Consider the following 18,926-nt stretch of genomic DNA (forward strand, 5'->3'; position numbering starts at 1 on the left):
CCTAATCAGATTTTGGCCTATTTTATTTACCAATATGATAGCTGCAGTGTAGTTTACTGGAAAGGGCATCATGCTGGGAGTAAGCAAAGCTAAATTGTTCACTGCTCTATCCCCACCATCTAGAACAATGCCTGACCTAGAACAGGTGCACAGTATTTGCTGAATAAACGCTAATCCTGCTTTTGGGTGAAATTAAATGTCAATTAGTTCTTTGGGAACGCAGCCTAGATGATCCCTAAACTTCCTTTCAATGGTAAGATTTTATGACTTTTCTTATTTTGGTTATAAATGCTCTAAAAAAAAATCGCATGAAAACAATGGGGCGTTTAGAAAAACATCAGTTGGTGGAGGTAGATGAGCTTGTATTAGTATTTGTTACAAATCTTCTTTTTCTTTGAGTATGAGTAGTTGTACAAGGCAAGGTTAGTCTTTTTTTTTAAGATGCTGATGAATTTTAAAGTTTTTTTTTTTAACCATGGCCTCAAGAGGTGGTTGAAATAAACATGTCATTCTCTTCACTGTTATATGCACAATGCCTAGAACAGTGACTGGCTCACAGGTATTCAATAAATATTAGAAGCACGGGTGGTGAGACTTCATCTCACATTCTTTGGACATGTTATCAGGAGGGACCAGTCCCTGGAGGACATCACGCTTGGTAAAGTAAAGGGTCATTGAAAAAGAGGAAGACCCTCAACGAGATGGACTGACACAGTCGCTGCAACAATGGGCTCAAGCATAACAATTGTGAGCATGGCGCAGGACCGGGCAGTGTTTCGTTCTGTTGTACGCAGGGTGGCTATGAGTCGGAATCTACTCGACAGTACCTAACAACAAAGACATTGGTTGAAATGATTGCCGTTATTTACATTTCTTTTGAACCCTATTAAGTAGATAGGTCGTTAGAAAAAGAGGGAGCAGGAATCAGAAATCCCTTAAAAGGTCAGGACCAGTAACACAGCTGAGCTGAGATCCAGGGGAGTACTGGGCAGCCTAAAGCACTGAGAGAAGAAAAAAGACCCAAAATAAGCGTGAGAGGAAAAAAAAATTCTACCAAAAAAAAAAAAAAAAAAAAAAAAGAAAGAAAGAAAGAAAAGAAAAAAACAGGCAGAAGAGGAAAGACGTTTGGTAGGACGTTTGGGTGTTGGCAGGAAGCCATTGCAATGACTGCAGGCCAACCCTGGGCACTCGGCGGTCATCTGCGGCTGAGATCTGGGGTAACTACATCCAAGTCCTTGGCTACACAGATTCATCTTTAAAAAGGTTCTGTTCAGCTGTTAGACGCCCAAATTCTTCCGAGTTCCTTGGAAAGAGAAACTACATGCATCTAACACACGACTTGTCCTCCATTCCATTCAAATAACGCAGGCCAATAAGAAAATCTTCCGCGCTGAGCAAACGGCTCCGCAGCACCGAGACAGCCTCGAAGGTAGGTCTATCCCGCAAAGCTGTGCAGCCCAACTATTGGCCTTCGGAACCCTGGGAGCCTCCAGTCGTGCAGGGTAACCTTTCTTTCCTCCTTCTTCCCTCTCAGGTTGGTCCCCACCCCCGCGGCCGGAGCCACACCCGCTTCCCTCCGTTGGTCCAGCCTCCCCCGTCGCAGTTCGCGGGAGCCCTCTTCCTGGGGCGGGCGCAGACCCAGGGCGCATGCGCACGGGCCGAAGGGCACCTCCCTGCCCGGATCTCGCGAAGTTACGTTACAGTGGCCGCCGGTGACGGGTGGCTGGGCCGGGGGCGGGAGGGCTTCTGTGGTAGGAAGGGAGGTCCGCTCGCCCGGGCGCGCCGCCCCAGTGCTCTGTGGGATACTGGAAGTCTCGAGTGTCTCTTCCCGGTTCCCAGCCCTCCTCTGGCCAGCACTCAAAGAAGCAGTCACACACCCCCTGCCTCCCCTCTTTTCCCTCTCCGCCTCCCCCTTCGCCCCTCGCGATAAGAAGACCCGGCGGCAGGAGAGGGGATGAAGATGGCGGACGCGAAGCAGAAGCGGAACGAGCAGCTGAAGCGCTGGATCGGCTCCGAGACGGACCTCGAGCCTCCTGTGGTGAAGCGCCAGAAGACCAAGGTGAAGTTCGACGATGGCGCCGTCTTCCTGGCTGCTTGCTCCAGCGGCGACACGGACGAGGTCCTCAAGCTGCTGCACCGCGGCGCCGACATCAATTACGCCAATGTGGACGGACTCACCGCTCTGCACCAGGTCTGTGCACCCCGCTGCGCGCTCTCCTGACCCTGCGGGTCTCCGCCGTCCTCTAGCCAGGGCCTCCTCTCGGCTCTGGGCCTCCTGACGCTGGGGGCGGCGGGAGAGACTCCCTGCTGTGGGGTGAGGGGGCGGCTTCCTTCGAGGGAGGGAGGGAGAGAACTGGTGAAGGGAGGGCGCTGGGCTTGAGGCCCCCTTCAGAGCAGTTGGTATTGGAGTTGGGAATCGGGTGGTTTCTGGGGCAGAGGGGAAAAGGGACTGTGGTCTGCTTAGGGCCCTACGGCCATTTTTGGACTTGTGTCTAGGATTTGGGGTCGAGACGAGAAAGGGTGTAATGGGGTTGTGCCTGGGCCCCGCTGTCAGGGAGGGGAGGGGGATGCTGAAGAAAACAATTTACAAGAAACAGAGACGCTTGGGCAGATGGACATCTTTGGCTCGTAGGTGGGCATTGGATTTGTTGTGTTTTTTGGGACTTGATTAGAAATAATGGTAATAATAGTAATCGAGAGCTCTAAGCCCAGTGCCCTGAGCCAACGATTTCCTGTTTGCTCTTTTATTACTCTTGGTTACTGGGGAGGAGAAAACGGGGTGTAATTAGCTGATCTGCACCGGCTGAAAGTGAGGGGATGGAAGTGAGCGTTCAAAAGTGCTTGCCCATCTCCGGACCGGAACGCTTATATGAAGTCTAGTAGTAGGTGAAGAGTTTGCCGCAGTGTCGGAGATTCTTGAGTCCCAGGTCCTTGGCTGTGCACTGGGGTTAGAAAGAGAAGAATAAACACGGGGCATTCTTTTCAGAGCCGGTTACCGAGATCTGATTTTTCTTTTGGGAGTGGGAAAAAGGAAAACTGGTCACAAACTTTTCTCAAAATGGATGCTTTGTGCATGTTAAAGTTTTATAGTAGTCTGATTGGGATCTCTCAATGTTAGCCAAATAAGGAGAAACTAGTGGCAATCCAGAGATAATGTTGCTTTGCCTTTAACAGGCCAAAAGCAACACGGTCGGTTAGAGTTCTGCATAAAAAGCAATTTTTAAGTGAATGGTAGTAGGTAACAAGACATAGTCTCTTTCCATTTTCCTAGTTGGCAACTTGTAATTACTAGAAAACAACTTTACAGCAATAGCTTCCTCTGACATTGAAAAGATTTGTGAACTCTTTCAAAGTTGCTTGGCTGTATACGGAAGATTGCAGCTTTATCTTGAGTGATACTGTAGCAAAAACTTGTTTGGGAGGTTGAAACTTAAAGGATTTATATTTCATGCATATTAGCTTGCTGTCTTTCTAAAAGAGAGGTGTGTGGTAGCATTTTTTCCTGTACTGCTTCCTGTTTAAGTGAATGATGACCATTTTAAGTTTTATCTAATTGAATTCTCATATCATAGTTGGCTTATAGCCTTTGTTTACAGAGTTGACTGGGTGAATTGAAATGACGGACAAATTGCAGGATATATCTTGAATTCAGAATGTGGTACCCAGTGAGGATATAGCTTGGTGTTTAGCTTTTTCTCAGTTCCATTAATTTAGATTCTTTAAGGTGTACCAAACTTTATTTGGCCTTGCTTGATTTTAAGGCAAAGCATAACTCTAGATTCTAAAAACATGACGTTTGAGAATGAAAGAAACTTTTGACATTCAAAATGATATTGTAATTACGTAAGATGAAGACTTTTCAAATTTCTTTCAAGTGTAATTTTAAAAGACACAGGTATTATATTGCTGAGGTCAGGATAATTAGATAATTTCTTACATCAATATGTCTTATTAAAATTACCAAATAGAAATTTAAACTTATTATTGTTGTAGAGGAACCCAATTGTATTGGCTTGAAGGGGGATGAAAATCTCTAATACATTAATGTAATACTGGTTTAGGTACGAAAAGAGAAAGTACACTTAACAGGCTTTTCAAAGTCTCTGCCCCCCTCCCCCATTTGTACAATGTTGCAAGAATTATCACACCAATTTCTTCCTGACTATTGAATTCAGTGGTTAGTTTGGCATTATATAGGTGGAGTCTTTATTGAGTATTTTGTTTTAGTTGACAAGTACTTAAGTAGAAGTTTCCAAGTTTATGCATAAGCTATTTGCATAGTATCTTTTTGTAATTTATTTGAACATTCCTTAAGTCAGTGAAGCCAAAGTCTTTAAAATATCAAGCGTTAAAATTTTTATTATGTTTTCTCCACTTGGTATTTCTCATCAACTTTTGTCTTTGTTTTTGCATTGTGACTTTGAGAACAAGGAGTTCACTTTGGGCAAATTCAGGACAACAGATAATGAAAAGGTGATAAATAAGGCTTTTTAAAAAAGAACCACACACACAAAAAGTTTAAGCTTTTAAGAAATCTCTTCAATGCCACTTGCTTTAATAACTTAAATTATAAAACCTAAATGACCCATTGATTTTTTTTTTTTAATATAACCTCTCAAAAGATCTAAGATACCTAAGATATTTTTACCAGATTAATTATTAGTCTTTTGGAGTATTCATTTACTTTTTGGTTTTGATCAGGTGTCCTAAATTTCATTGTTAGAAGAAATGTTTTAGATACTTCAGAACCCACAAATATACTTCTTTTATATATATATATTTTACTTTAGATGAAGGTGTACAGAACAAGTAGTTTCTCATTAAACAGTCAGTACACATACTGTTTTATGACATTGGTTACAAATATACTTAATCTAATATTTTGCTTCCATTTTTTATATAAGCAGCTTATATTTGAAGGTTTCTTTATTAAATAGATGAACATGCTGTTTCATTAGAAGTTATAGAAGATACTTCATTTTCAGCTGTTCTTTTTAGTGTGGAAATAATGTCATCCATTTAGGAGAAAGAGCAGTATTTCTTGTCAAATTCTCTGTCTTGGTCTCAAGAATAGCCATTTTCCCCCTGTATTTAGAAAATAGTACTGAAGTTAGGTATACGATATAATTTCTGATTATCTAGAACTGAGGTGTGGAGTAGGTTTTCATCAGTGGGCAGTAATCAGCTTCTGATTTTGTAGCTACCTGGTAGAGTTTTGTCATAGATGATCTTTATAATTCAACATACTTTATAAAGATTTTAGGAGACTAATTCGACTTGACATTTGCTTTGGTTTGCATAATAGGTTGTCTATATGATGCTTTGTTGCTGATTTTTAATGATACTGGTATGCATGAAATGCAGGACTGAGATTTCTTTCAACAGTTTTCAGATTGTAAGTCAGTTCTGTCTTTAACCTTTTGATTTTACCTTAAAATCTTATCTGCTTCCTCTGTGACAGTGAATTCCAGATCAATTTTCAGCTCACTTTTCTTCAGAGCTCCAATTCCTTATTTCCATTTTTCTACTGATATGAATTATTGATTTAGTATCAAATATATTGTGATTTTATATTTAAAAACACATCTTTAAGTAAACCAGTTGCCTTCAATTCGATTCCAACTCATGGTGACCCCTTGTGTGTCAGTAGAACTATACTTCATAGACTGTTCAGTGGCTGGTTTTTTGGAAGTAGATCATCAGGCCTTTCTTCCAAGGCGCCTCTAGGTGTACTCCAACTCTAACCTAGCTGTTTGCACCACCCAGAGACTCATCTTTAAGTAGTAATATAGAAAATACGGGTCAACCCCCTTTGTCACAAAATAAAAACTATTTACATTTACTTGTGTGATTTCTTCAGAGCATCCTTATTGTTCAAACAGATTTTCATAGTTGTAATTAAGTTTTATAATCTACTTTTATCATTTAAAATTAGTTTTTATATATATATTTCCATGTTGTTATACTTTGTGAGCATCCTTTAAGTCTGAGTATTAATGAGTTGTTAGACAGTTTTATATCAATGTCAGGAATTTCTTTAAATTCAGCTTAAAACAAAACTTAAATATCTTTCCTCACAAGCCTACTCTTCTCATCGATGCCCCTGTTTCTGTTGATGGTGTAATGATGTTATTAATCTCTAGATCAAACTTTTAAATATTTTAATTATTGTTTGCTCATTCTCCTTGTCTACATGTATTTAATCAGTCTTCTAGTGCTCTATTTCTTCACAGTGTTTTTTGCATCAGTTCTTTTCCTTGTCTTTATTATTTTTATCCCTAGAGTATAATAATAACTTAATTGCTTTCCCTGTCTCTTCTGTTCCTCATCCAATCCATACATACTGCTATCAGGTTAATCTTTTGACAGTATCACTTTATGTCACTCCTTAAATTTACATTTAAGACTTTTCACCTCTTAACTATAGTTTATCCTTCATATGGCTCCATTATATGTTGTATCCAGAGCTTCCAGCTGGTTCATTCCGGTTCGAACCCCTGCAGATAATTTCCATTTTCACCTCCAGATATACTGAATCAGAATCTAAAATTTAACAAGATCCCCAGGTGATTCTTACGTATAACTTCCTGGGAGCTTGTTAGAAATGCAAATTCTCAGCAGGGTTTCAAACCTAAACAGACTGGTCCAAAGCCCTGGTTATATCTTTACTCTATGGAAGTTTGTTCACTTGCTTACTTTGAACAAGATCTTTATTTTTTTTTATTTCCATGCCGTTGACCATGCTATTTCCTCCACGTAGAATATTATCTCTTCCTGGTTTGACAGTCAGAATCCTAGTCATTCTTCAGGATTCAACTCAGTTGCCAGCCAGAAGGGATCTTTCTGTCCTTTGAACTTGCCTCTACTGTGGCACTTGAGAGAGACTCTCTCCTCTGGGGTACTGTACTTCTTGTACCTTGTATTTTGCCCCTCTGCTGCTGTTAAAACACTTTTTTAGTAAGTGTCTTCCCTGGCAGACTGTAAGGATCCAGTTCTTCCTCTGTTTGTTTTTTTTGTATTTCCAGAGCCTGGTACGTAGTAAAGGATCCCTGGTGGCACAGTGGTTAATCCCTCAGTTGCTAACCGAAAGATCGACGGTTCAAACCCACCAGCCTCTCTGTAGGAGAAAGATGTGTCAGTCTACTTCCATAAAGATTACAGCCTTGGAAACACTATGGCATAGTTCTGCTCTGTTGCATAGGGTCCGTATGAGTCGGAATCGACTAGATGGCAGTGGGTTTGGTTGGTACATAATAGGTGTTCACTAAAGGTTTGTTGAGTTGTATCGTTTATCTCGTATCATAGATGTGGAGTTTTATTGTTACTTGTGTTGTGGGGTACGTTTTTGAAACCTTTACATCCAGATACTTAGAATGTTGTTCTTGCACGTAGTAGGTGCTTAGTAAATTTTTTTTTAATTACTGAGAACTTGTATGTTTAGGAAACAAATGAAAAATTTTGTTGTGGATCTTCTGTGCAGATTTTTAAAATATTTTGAAATTATTTAATCTTTGTATTAAACCAGTTCACATCTTGGTTAAGTGATAGAAAAATACTATATATCCAATTGAGTCATAAATTTACTACGTGTTTTCTAAGGACCTGAGCTAAGTCCTATAGGGAAGTATGAAGTAGAATTAGATCCATGTTCTGTGCTATTATAATCTTTAAAATAAAGTCATCCTTTTACTTTTCAATACAGACAGACTTACAGATAAGTTTTGCTCTTAAAATACAAATTTTATCAACTTCTAAGGGAGCCATTTGAAGCTTCTTTGTAAAATATGTGACCTGTCAGTAAAATGAATACTTCTCTGCAGTCTTAATTCTTAAGTGCTTGGTCTTCTCGGGCAAGCCTTTTTCACTTAACAGTAATCTGAAATGTAGCTCTTTTAAAAATATTCTAATTGGGCTTTTCCAATAAAGTGTTTTCCAACCAAAAGGAATAGAAACTGGAAACAGCTAATATTGAATTGTTTGTTACAGTTTGAATGCTATATATGAGTAATCTGTTTAAAACTGAATATTCAGTTTATAGTTTAAACTTACTTACATTTTGGGGTGAGATGTTAAGATTATGGAAGGGTGTATTGGATCACATATAAATTGTATTAAAATCTGTGTTAAAAAGAATGTGTAGTATAAACTATTTTCTGTATATAATTCTTCAGGTAGAAAAAGCTGTAGCACTTTATGATGATGGCTTTCAAAACTCTTTATTTGAGTTATCCTAAATCTATTTTAAAAAAAAAAAAAGCCTAAACAAACAAAAACTTCCAGTTCCAAACTGGCCCCTTACTTCCTGCAAATAAATGGAGAGTAGACAGCCGTAGCCAAATATGGGATGTTCTGGGAGGGCACCAGTGCCTACACTACTACTGTTATAATGCCTTCTCTGCAGTTGGCTGCCTTTGTGCTTCCTGGCAACAGTTTTGTGGTCTGACTTTGAAATGTCATAACCAAGCCCATCTTTCATGTACTTCAGCTACAGTGTGATTGTAAGCCGTGACTGAGCGTTTTTTAGTGTAGCCAGGTAGAAGCACTGGATGGAACAGAGGAAGTTGTTATTTTTCAATACTTATTTGCTATACCTCCTTTAAAAAATAACTGTTCACATAACAAAAGTGCTTGTACTTAAAAAAAAATCTATTTAGATGATTTTTAAAAGATAATTATATAAATTTTTTGTTTTTGAGTGAAGAGGGTGAGAGAGTAGGACATTGGTTTGTTATAGCTACATGCCTCTTCTTGACTTCCCAAAGTTGCTATTTTCATCGCTTCTCTGCCTGCAAAAAATTGCCATCTTTCACCCCATCTTTGTTTTGAAAATTTGTGGAGTTCCACAGTCATGTTGGAAAGATAGGGTATTGGCATTTAGGGATGTCCTGTTGAGAGGTTGACGATCTCTACACACTAAGGAATAACATAAATCTAATCCCCAAAATGTGGATTGGATCAATCCAGTCCTCACATTCCCACTTCCATCCTCGTCACCAGCTGCCCCCGTGGCACTCTCCTTTATAACCCTAGCTACATCAGAGCTTATAAGTTAAAAGGACACCATCCTTCAGACTGCCGTATAGGCAGACTCCATTTGCAAGTTTGGAGAGTCCATATGACACCCCAACCTTCTGATCTGCTGGCCAGTTTGGGGCTGTTCCCCACCACCCTTTCAAGGTCCCTGCCTCAAGCTTGGGAGTCCATATGACACCCTTCTTTCTGACCTGCTGACTCCCATTGCCTTTTTGGGTTCAGTAATTTGCTGGAACACCTCACAGAACTCATGGAGAGTATACCATACTTAACGACTACCAGTTGCCGTTGAGTTGATTCTTACTTATAAGACCGAGTAGAACTGCCCCATAGGGTTTCCAAGGAGTGGCTGGTGGATTTGAACTGCTGACCTTGGTTGGTTAACAGCCGAGCTCTTAACCAGTGTACCACCAGGGCTGCAGCCTATGATTATAGATTTATTAAAGCCAAAAGGATACAAATGAAGAGACACAGGGCAAGGTCTGGAAGGGTTCCTAATGTTGGGCTTCCATGTCCTAAGGGATATGCTACTCTACCAAGAGCAGATGTTCGTCATCAATACGAAGTCCTGTGGGCCTCCATGTTCAGGACTTGATAGGCTAAATCATGCCTCCAAAGGCTGGTTGATATCGGCCTCCCAGGTGAATCTTTTCTGGTCTGGCCAGCCCACACTCATCAGCACAGATTCTCAGGTATGGCCTGGAAGTCCCAGACCAAGGCATCCCTGTTGCTCCAAGGTTTGTTTCTCTGGAGCCAAGGACAAAGGCCACCTTACTTAGGGTAAAATTAGGTCCTTTACACCACAGCCTACAACAGTTATTTTGAAATTTTTCTAAGTTGGGGTTGGATATGTAGTAAAAAACCAGTTGCTGTTGAGTCAGTTCTGACTGATGGCGACCCGTTGTGTGTCAGAGTAGAACTGTGCTCCATAGAGCTTCCAGTGTCTGATTTTTTGGAAGTAAATTGCCAGGCCTTTCTTCTGAGGTACCTCTGGGTGTGCTTGAACCTCCAACCTTTTGGTTAGCAGCCGAGCATGTTAACCATTTGCACTACGCAGGGACTTCAACACTATGCTAAAAAACAAAACCAGTTGCCATCACTCGATTCTGACTCATGATAACTCTGTGTGTCTTCAGAGGAGAACTGCCCGCCATAGGGTTTTCAAAGCTGTTATTTTTCAGAAACAGTTCAGTAGGCTTTTGTTTCCAGGCACCTCAGGGTGGGTTCAAACTACCAACCATTCAGTTGGTAGTCAAGCGCTTAACCCTTAGCAGCACTCGTCCCCTTTTAAGAGAAGGAGTATTCTTAAATTTTTCAATCATTATGGTTTGTGATTAGTAGCTGGAACTTTTCCCTGTAAATCAGCAGAGAGTTAAATGAAATATATGTGTGTGTATAATTTTTTTTTCATCTGCTTTTGTTTTAGCTAGCCAACACTTTTAAAACCTTTCTATTGTAATTAAAATGCAGTAGTATTATATCTAAATTAGTCTCAGAATTTAAAATCTTTCCTAAATTTTAGAAACTGCCAAGATTGTTTTTGACTGACCATCATGTGCAAAACATTTGATCAAGTGCTTTGAGAAGTTACAAAAGAAGTTACAGCAACAACCAAAACACTCCTTTTTTAAGGACATAGAATTTTGTCTTTAAACTCCTTCGTTTTTCTTTATCCTAATGTTTATTTACATGGTTTAGGCATTGCTGTATACTCATAGTAAATTTTTTTTATACATACACACACACGCTCTCACACACTTTTAAAGAAAAGAGATAAATGATAGGCAAGCCCATATCAGATGTTAAAAAAAAAGAAAATTACCTCCATCTTGTCACTACAATTCAGTTTAATATCCTACAATTTATTTTCTGTACAGTGATCATTGGTATTTATAATTAGTACTTGGGACATTACTTGAAATGCCAATAAAGTTATCTGAAGTAACTTCTACATTACTAAAACAAACTTTTAATGAAGATCATGTTTGATTTTTAACTGGGAGCCTTTTGTTAGTAAGAATATCCAAATTTTGCAAAATTTAACTAATTGCGTTACAGGTCTTAACTTGGAAAAGGCAATAGAATTTTTTTTCTTATGGGTATAGGTGAGATCACGATTTAAAATGTGATTTACTTACTGCCTATCAAATCATTGATTCCCAGAATTTTATATTTCATGAACCAGTAAAGTGTGTTTTAGAATTTCAGTGGCTGGAAGAGGATAGCCTAATTTTTATTTTGCTATGTAAGCTTATTAAAAAACAACCTGGTCACCTTTTACTATCATTTCATGAAGGCTATTTCAAGAACAATAACAACAACAAAAGGATATAATATCTAAATAAAGAACAGTTGGTACTCATACATCCATCAATAAAATTATTGATATATTGTCAACAGTTATTCTTGGTGCTTTTTCACGCATGTAGAGAAAGTAGCTGAAGGTTGAACTGATCTCATAACTCTATTCCCCATGTCCTCCTATTGGTAGTGGATAGTAGAGTAGTAGAGTATTAGTGATGGCAGGCCAGATCACCGGTGCTGCCTGGCCCCTGATTACCCAATACGGAGCAAAACAAGAATTTATCTGAAGGGATTCAGGAGATTGGTGAAAGCTCTCTTTGGGAACCACTGCTTTTCGTATATACGCTTCATAGGAGCCCTGGTGGTGCAGTGATTAAGAGATCACCTGCTAACCAAAAGGTCGGCAGTTTGGGTCCACCACCTGCTCTTTGAAAACCCTATGGGGAAGTTCTGCTCTGTCCTATAGGATCACTATGAGTCAGAATTGACTTGAAGGCAATGGGTTTTTTGGTTTACACTTCGTAAACCTTTGCACACATGGCTGTCTTCCTCTGGAATGTATTTTCCTAGCTTATTTATATTTTTTTAAAGCACAGCTCACAGCACTAAGTGTAGACTTGCTTGACTATTCAGGCACATTAACTTACTGCTTAAACCCTAAGTTTAACACTTATACACTACTTTCTATTGTTACTGTATCTTGTCTCCAGACAGAATAGTGAGTTCCTTTAGGTAGGGACTTTGATTCATCTTTGTTTAAATCCTCTTTGGCATCTGCATTTTATTTTAGCAAGTGCACAATGAAAATGAAAATTGAACACAATGTGGACCAATCTTGTCAAGAGCATTGTTCATAGAAAACAAAACGATGACAGTTCCTATGGGTAAATATAATAGAGCTAACAAACATTAAAAATGTTCTAATAAAACTATACCAACACCTGATCTTTATAATATTTATAATGTAAAGACAGTCATTATTCTAGTCAAAATTTAGCAGGATCTTAGATTTATTTTTAAAATGGAATCTATTACTGATTACAATACAGGTATAATTTTGCGCAGTTGACGTAACATACTTTATAAATGAATTTCCTTAAACAAAACAAATCCTTGGGTGTTGGTTTAGAAAAGGAATCCTTAGCATACTAGCATTAGAAGTTAATGCATATTTTCTAGCAATTTTAACCAAATTTTTTTTCCTAAATAACACTTTCACTATAAATCCCTGTATGTCAGTATTTTCTGACCGTACTAGTATTTTGGTTGTTCATCTTTTCTTTGTTGTGCTGGCTAACCATAAAAAGACAAACTTGAGCTCTTTGTCACTGCCCTAAGTGTGCTTGCTTGAATGCTCTTTCATGGGTGGAGACATTCCTTGTTGTCATGTGTTATATAGGCATTTCTGAAATGACATGCAGTAGAAACCATGGAAAGAAGTAAAGGCATTCCTCAGCTGTCACCTTTTTAGCAATCTGTTTAAGTGCATTTATGCATTGAGTGAGATACTCAGCTGGGAGAGCCTCACCTAATAAAAAGCTTTACTTTAACTTAATCATTAGCTCATATTTGAGCTGAAATTACTTTTTTTTGGGTGGTTTAACATGTTCTTTAACAAAAATAAGATTCTAAAAATTTTGTATTTTGTTGAATACTTGCATAATATAAAGGAGATTAAATTTTATCAGATGTGAATTGATACCCTCTTAGATATGGTAAGCATGTAGGAAAATGTATTTTCATGGACTGTTTGTTAAACACACACCAGTTACCTTTACTTTGTACTAGTAAACGTGTTAGCGTATTTACATTTTATTAGTCTTAAATTGTTCAGATGTTATAAACTTTTCCAGTATTTATACCCTTGCTTGGAACATTTCTGAAGATTTTCTCTTGCAGCTTTAGCTACAGCATGTTTTTTGAATATCCTCAGTTTTCAGAATTTTTTTTTCTTTGAAGAGAGATTTAATTTTGAAAATGATAGTCATTTGAAGATGTGTCAAGTGAATAATGTAGATCGTGGGTAATCATGGGTCCTAAATACTATCAGTGATTAAAAACCCATTGCCGTTGAGTCAATTCTGACTCATAGAGACCGTTTAGGACAGAGTAGAACTGCCCCGTAGGATTTCCAAGGAGTGGCTAGTGGGTTTGAACTGCTGACCTTTTGTTAGCCATCGTAGCTCTTAACCACTGTGCCACCAAGGTTCCATCAATGATTAGATGATATTTTCTAAAAACCTTATTTTTAATTGGAGCATAATCATAAACAGGCCAAGCTTTGGATTTTAGTTAACTCTTTTTACATCGTATGGAGTTGCGTACAGGCTTCAGAATTTATGATTAACCTAGTGTACTCTTGGTGTTCTAAATTTTGCATGAAACACATCAACGTTATAGCTTTGAATGTGACCTTTCCTGTGGCTGTATGTGTTTTCCACAAAAGATTCTGATGCTGCTCTTTCCAGATCATGATACTGTATTTCATTAAAAACTATTTTCTCATAGATGGGCTGATTTGTGCAGTTTTTTTTTTTTAAATTAAAACAGGCAACATATTCAGTAATTTCTGTATCCTTTCCAAGTATCTGACACAGTCTGCATAAAAACTTGGCCTCATATTCAATTTTTTTCTTTCAGCATACTATTTATTAACTGTTTGAACTGTAATTTTTTATAGTAAAATATTTTTAAATTTCTGATCTCAGTGCTTTTGTTTATCTTTGTGATGTACATGAAGATGCTTAAGTAGTTCATAAGTCTTCAATGTCTTCTACTCTTGCTTTTACATTGTCTTCCTCATATCCTTTTTTGCTTTTTTTTTTTAAATATAGCTTATAGCTTATTTTCAGATTTTTTAAATTGTTATATATATTTTATGTAACATGCTTGGCTGCTAACTGAAACGTTGGAGGTTTGAGTCCACCCAGATGTACCTTGGAAGAAAGGCCTGAAAAATTAGCCATTGAAAACTCTGTGTAGCCCAGTTCTGATCTGACACACATGGGATCGCCATGAGTGAGAATCGACGTGATGGCAACTGGTTGGTACCCAAGTGAAAATAGTTTAAAAAATTTTTAAAGATAATAATTATTTAAATAAGTAAAGCATCATAGAAAAATATAAAAAAAGAAATTAAATGCTTATGTACGCCTTTGAGTGTTTATGATTTTTGTGCATATTTACTGCTTTTTAAAGTTGTATAGTTAATAAGGAGACTAGCAGTTGTACAGAAAGGATGTGTGGGTTATTTTGACCTTGAGCAAGCATCATTAGACTTGTTTCCGCTTAAATGAAACAAGAAATGCTTATTATATATTAAACTGTACTCTTAAGTTAACATAGTATCTTTTTCCCTTTTCAGCCCACCCTTGACATTTAGAGCTAATTTTGGGTGTGGAAATGTGTGTTTGTTTTATGTGTGAAATTGACTGATAGTATGTAAATTACTGTCTTTCAAAAATCACTTAGATGAAGAAAGTTAGTTGCAAGACAGTATGTGTGACAGTCTATCTTGAGGGAAAAAGTTAATTGCATAGGAAAAATATCTGAAGAAATGTACCTCAGCTGTTAACAGTTATTTCTTCTGGGAGGGAAATACAGCAGATTTATGTCATCTTTGAATCTGTTAATAACAAGTAGAAAAAACAGTGAAGATGGATCCGAACTGGAGAAAAATTATTCTGTTGCTAAATGTTTAAGGGATTAAATACAGAGACAGTTACATAATTAATGAATTTTAGTGTTCTGGTTTTTGGCCACTCAAGAAAGCTGGTGTTAAGGGTTGAGTATTTGTTTCTATATTTTGACCTCAACTTTTCTCTGAATGTTTCATTTTGTAGGGAAGGGGTGATTAGCAATGTGATAGACACCTTGGGAGAGTTTTTTAAACAAGTAGGAAAAGGAACTTTTGGTATAGTTAGATGTATTTCATAACTTTTGCTGTGAAAAAGGTCAGAGAAAAGATAAGCACAATTCCCAAAAACACAAATAGTTTTTGAGGGATACAAGATTTTAAAAGATAAAATTTGGATTTTTAAGTTTTAAACAATTTTAGTAGGAAAGATTTGGAGGAAAGATCTAGAAAAGCAATTTTTATACAGTGATTGATATCTTTTGCCCTGTTATTTGAATATAAAAAATATTTGAAAATGAATATCTGTTTTAAGAATGAACTGCAAAAATGACCACAAACCTCTAAGAATAGAATCAGGAATGTTGAAGCCTAGAGTTAACATGAATTTTGAGAAAATAATTTTGAAGACAGTGAAAAAAGGGCTTTAAAAAGTTATAAACTTTTTAAAAAAAATAGGAAAAAGGAAGGTGACTGATAGCAAGGAAGTTATTTTACATGTATGTTTGCATGTCTGTTTGCTTAAAATGGTCTTCTAGAATGATAAAATTCTAATATCCATTATTAAAGAGATAGTTTAGTAGAAATTGTGTTGATCTCTAGATACCAGGTTGAGTTCTCCGAAAACAAGTTGTGTTGACCTGTCTTTATTTCCTTTTTTGACAAGGTTGCAAATTTAAATGTAAATGAGAGATCTTTGATGTTTATGAGGGTGGGGTGGGAGGGAGAGGTGTATTCACTAACTAGATAGTAGACAAGAATTATCTTAGGTGAAGGGAAGGACAACACACACTACAGGGGAAGTCAGCTCAACTGGACTAAACCAAAGCTAAGAAGTTTCCTGAATACAGCCAAACACTTTGAGGGACAGAGTAGCAGGGGCGAGGGTCTGGGTGGGGACCATGGTTACAGGGGACATTTAGGTCAATTGGCATAACAAAGTTTATCAAGAAAATGTTCTGCATCCCACTTTGGTGAGTAGCATCTGGGGTCTTCAAAGGTAGCTAGTGGCCATCTAAGATGCATCAATTGGTCCCAACCCACCTGGAGCAAAGGAGAATGAAGAACACCACAGACACAAGGAAAATATTAGCCCAAGAGACAGAAAGGGCCACATAAACCAGAGACTTCATCAGCCTGAGACCAGAAGGACTAGCTAGTGCCCGGCTACCACCAGTCACCGCCCTGACAGGCAACACAACAGAGAGTCCTTGATGCAGCAGGAGAAAAGTGGAGTGCAGAACTCAAATTCTAGTAAAAAGACCAGACTTAATGGTCTGACTGAGACTGGAGGGACCCCGGAAGACATGGCCCCCAGACTCTTCTGTTAGCCCAAAACTAAAACCATTCCCGAGGCCAACTCTTCAGACGAAGATTAGACTGGACTATGGGACATAAAATGATACTCGTGAAGAGTGTGCTTTTTAGCTAAAGTAGATACATGAGACTAAATGGGCAGCTCCTGTCCAGAGGCAAGGTGAGAAGGCAGAGAGAGGGTCAGGAGCTGGTTGAATGGACACGGGAAATCCAGGGTGGAAAGGAGGAGTGTGCTGTCACAGTACAGGGAGAGCAACTAGGGTCACATAACGATATATGTGAATTTTTGTATGAGAGACTAACTTGAATTGTAAACTTTCACTTAAAGCACAATAATAAAATTGAAAAAGTAAATGAAAGAAATGTTGCAAACTGAATATAGCTTGATTTTTTAGTAAAGTGCTTGGAAAGGCACTTGTTATATCTTGTGGTTAAGGTGACAAAAATCCGGCTTGAATATCGGCAGGGTTAGGTGGATTAACACCTGATGAACCATTATCTACAAGTCAGTCTGCTGATTAATAATTCAGAGGGAAGACTAAAGTAGTGGTCCTTGTATTCTTAATCTTGACCCTATGCTGTTTAACATTTTAATAGATAAAGCTATGGAAGTGGAGAGAGAATTCAAAAAGATAGTATAAAATGTAGGTTTTAATTAATAAGATGAAACTTCAGTGGATATCAGTGTGAAGTTCTACATTAAAAATCTGAGATGAGTATAGGTTGGTAGAGATCATCTTTGACAAACATATAAGAGAAAAAGTTACTGAAAGTTTAACAGCAAGCCTAATGTTAGACGACAGTATGATAATGACTTTAAAACATACTAATGCATTGTAGAGCTAGATTAGTGTTTAGTTTGGATTTTTTAAGAAAAGTTTATTACTTTATACTGTGAGATATCTTTAGAGCTCTGTCTAGTTCAGCAGTATTAGTGGTATTGTCTACCATTGAATAGATCTTACCAATTACAGCATTCTTTTGAATACCCACCAGGGAGTGGCTCTGTATAGCAATCCTAACCCTAACAATCCTGTTGTTTATGAGTGTGTTTAGTGTGTGTGTGTATGTGTGCATGAAAAATGACAAACTGATACATAAATGAAAAAGGGCAGGCATAGCCAGTCATTTCAAAAAACAAGGTGAGAGGACTTACTCTAATGGATATTAAGACATTTATAAAGCCACGATAATTAAGATAATGTGGTATTGGTGCAAGAATAGGCAACAAACTAATGATCATAATAAAACCAAAAAAGCCACACCCATTGCCATTGAGTCAATTCCAACTCCTAGCGACCCTGTAGGACAGAGTAGAACTGCCTCATAGGGTTTCCAAGACTCTAGATCTTTATGGAGGCAGACTGCCACATCTTTCTCCTGCAGAGCACCTGATGGGTTTGAACTGCCGAGCCTTCATTTAGCAGCCAACCACTTAACCATTGTGCCACCAGGGATGCTGTGGATCATAACAGAGTCCAGAAGAAGTCCCAGACAAATATGGGCACTTGATTTATAATAAAGGTGACCCTTAAGACAAAAGGAGAAAGGACAGTCTTGTTAATAAATGGAACTCAGTCAGCGTATTCATTTGGAAAAGAAAGTCTTGACCCCCTATACCTTACACTGTGCAGAAAAATAGTTCAAAATGGAGTGTGGATCTAAATGTGAAATGCAGAGGAAGTATTCTAGAAGGTTAACATGTAAGAGTGTCTTTATAACCTTGAAATAGGGAAAAAATTTTTAAGCAGGATACAAAGATCATTAACCATAAAGGAAAAGACTGATTAATTGGACTACATTAAGATAAATAACTTCTGTTCCTCAAAAGACAACATTAAGAGAAGCAAACCTCAGAATGGGAAATATTTGCTCATACAATTGGCTTTGGGCTTCTATTCAGATATAATTGTGTATGTGTGCGTGTGTGTTTAAAAACTACAAATCCATTAAAACTACATGATCAGGCACATGACAAAAGAAAATGTTCAGATGGCGTTAAAAGTTATTCAACCTCATTATTCATCAGAGAAATGCAGATTAAGACCTCGATAAAATGTCAATACATATCCACCAGAATGGTGAAAATTAAAAAGACTGATAATAGTAAATGCTGTGAAGGATTTGGAGAAACTAGAATTCTCACAAAGTGCTGGTATAAGAAGTATGTGAGATTTCACATATATTAAAATATGTTAAAAGCTTGTCTGTCTTTTGCTGGGTTCGACATATGTAATACCACTGGAAACATTTACTTTGTAGATTAATACACATTTTATTTATTTATTTTCCAATTTTATTTTATTTTTTAATTGTACTTCAGGTGAAGATTTACAGAACAAATAGTTTCTCGTTAAACAGTACACATGTTGCCCTATGACAATGGTTAACAACCTCACAACACATCAGCACTATCCTT

At 37.8% G+C, this 18,926-nt stretch overlaps 1 protein-coding gene across 7 annotated transcripts in view; it reads left to right on the forward strand.

The window, feature by feature from the left end:
* The first annotated feature begins 1,735 nt into the window (after positions 1-1,735).
* Positions 1,736-18,926, forward strand: part of PPP1R12A (protein phosphatase 1 regulatory subunit 12A) — a 184,102-nt gene continuing 166,911 nt past the window's right edge. For 3 of the 7 annotated variants that reach the window (XM_023738886.1, XM_023738887.1, XM_023738888.1), the window contains exon 1: positions 1,736-2,191. In XM_023738886.1, coding sequence (XP_023594654.1) covers positions 1,955-2,191 — 237 coding nt within the window. In that variant the 5' untranslated portion in view covers positions 1,736-1,954. The remainder of the gene's footprint in view (positions 2,192-18,926) is intronic. The other 4 variants (XM_004384612.2, XM_023738883.1, XM_023738884.1 and 1 more) reach the window with 2 other exon arrangements.

The sequence above is a fragment of the Trichechus manatus genome, unplaced genomic scaffold (genome assembly GCF_000243295.1).
Source record: "Trichechus manatus latirostris isolate Lorelei unplaced genomic scaffold, TriManLat1.0 scaffold00125, whole genome shotgun sequence".
Lineage (NCBI taxonomy): Eukaryota > Metazoa > Chordata > Mammalia > Sirenia > Trichechidae > Trichechus > Trichechus manatus.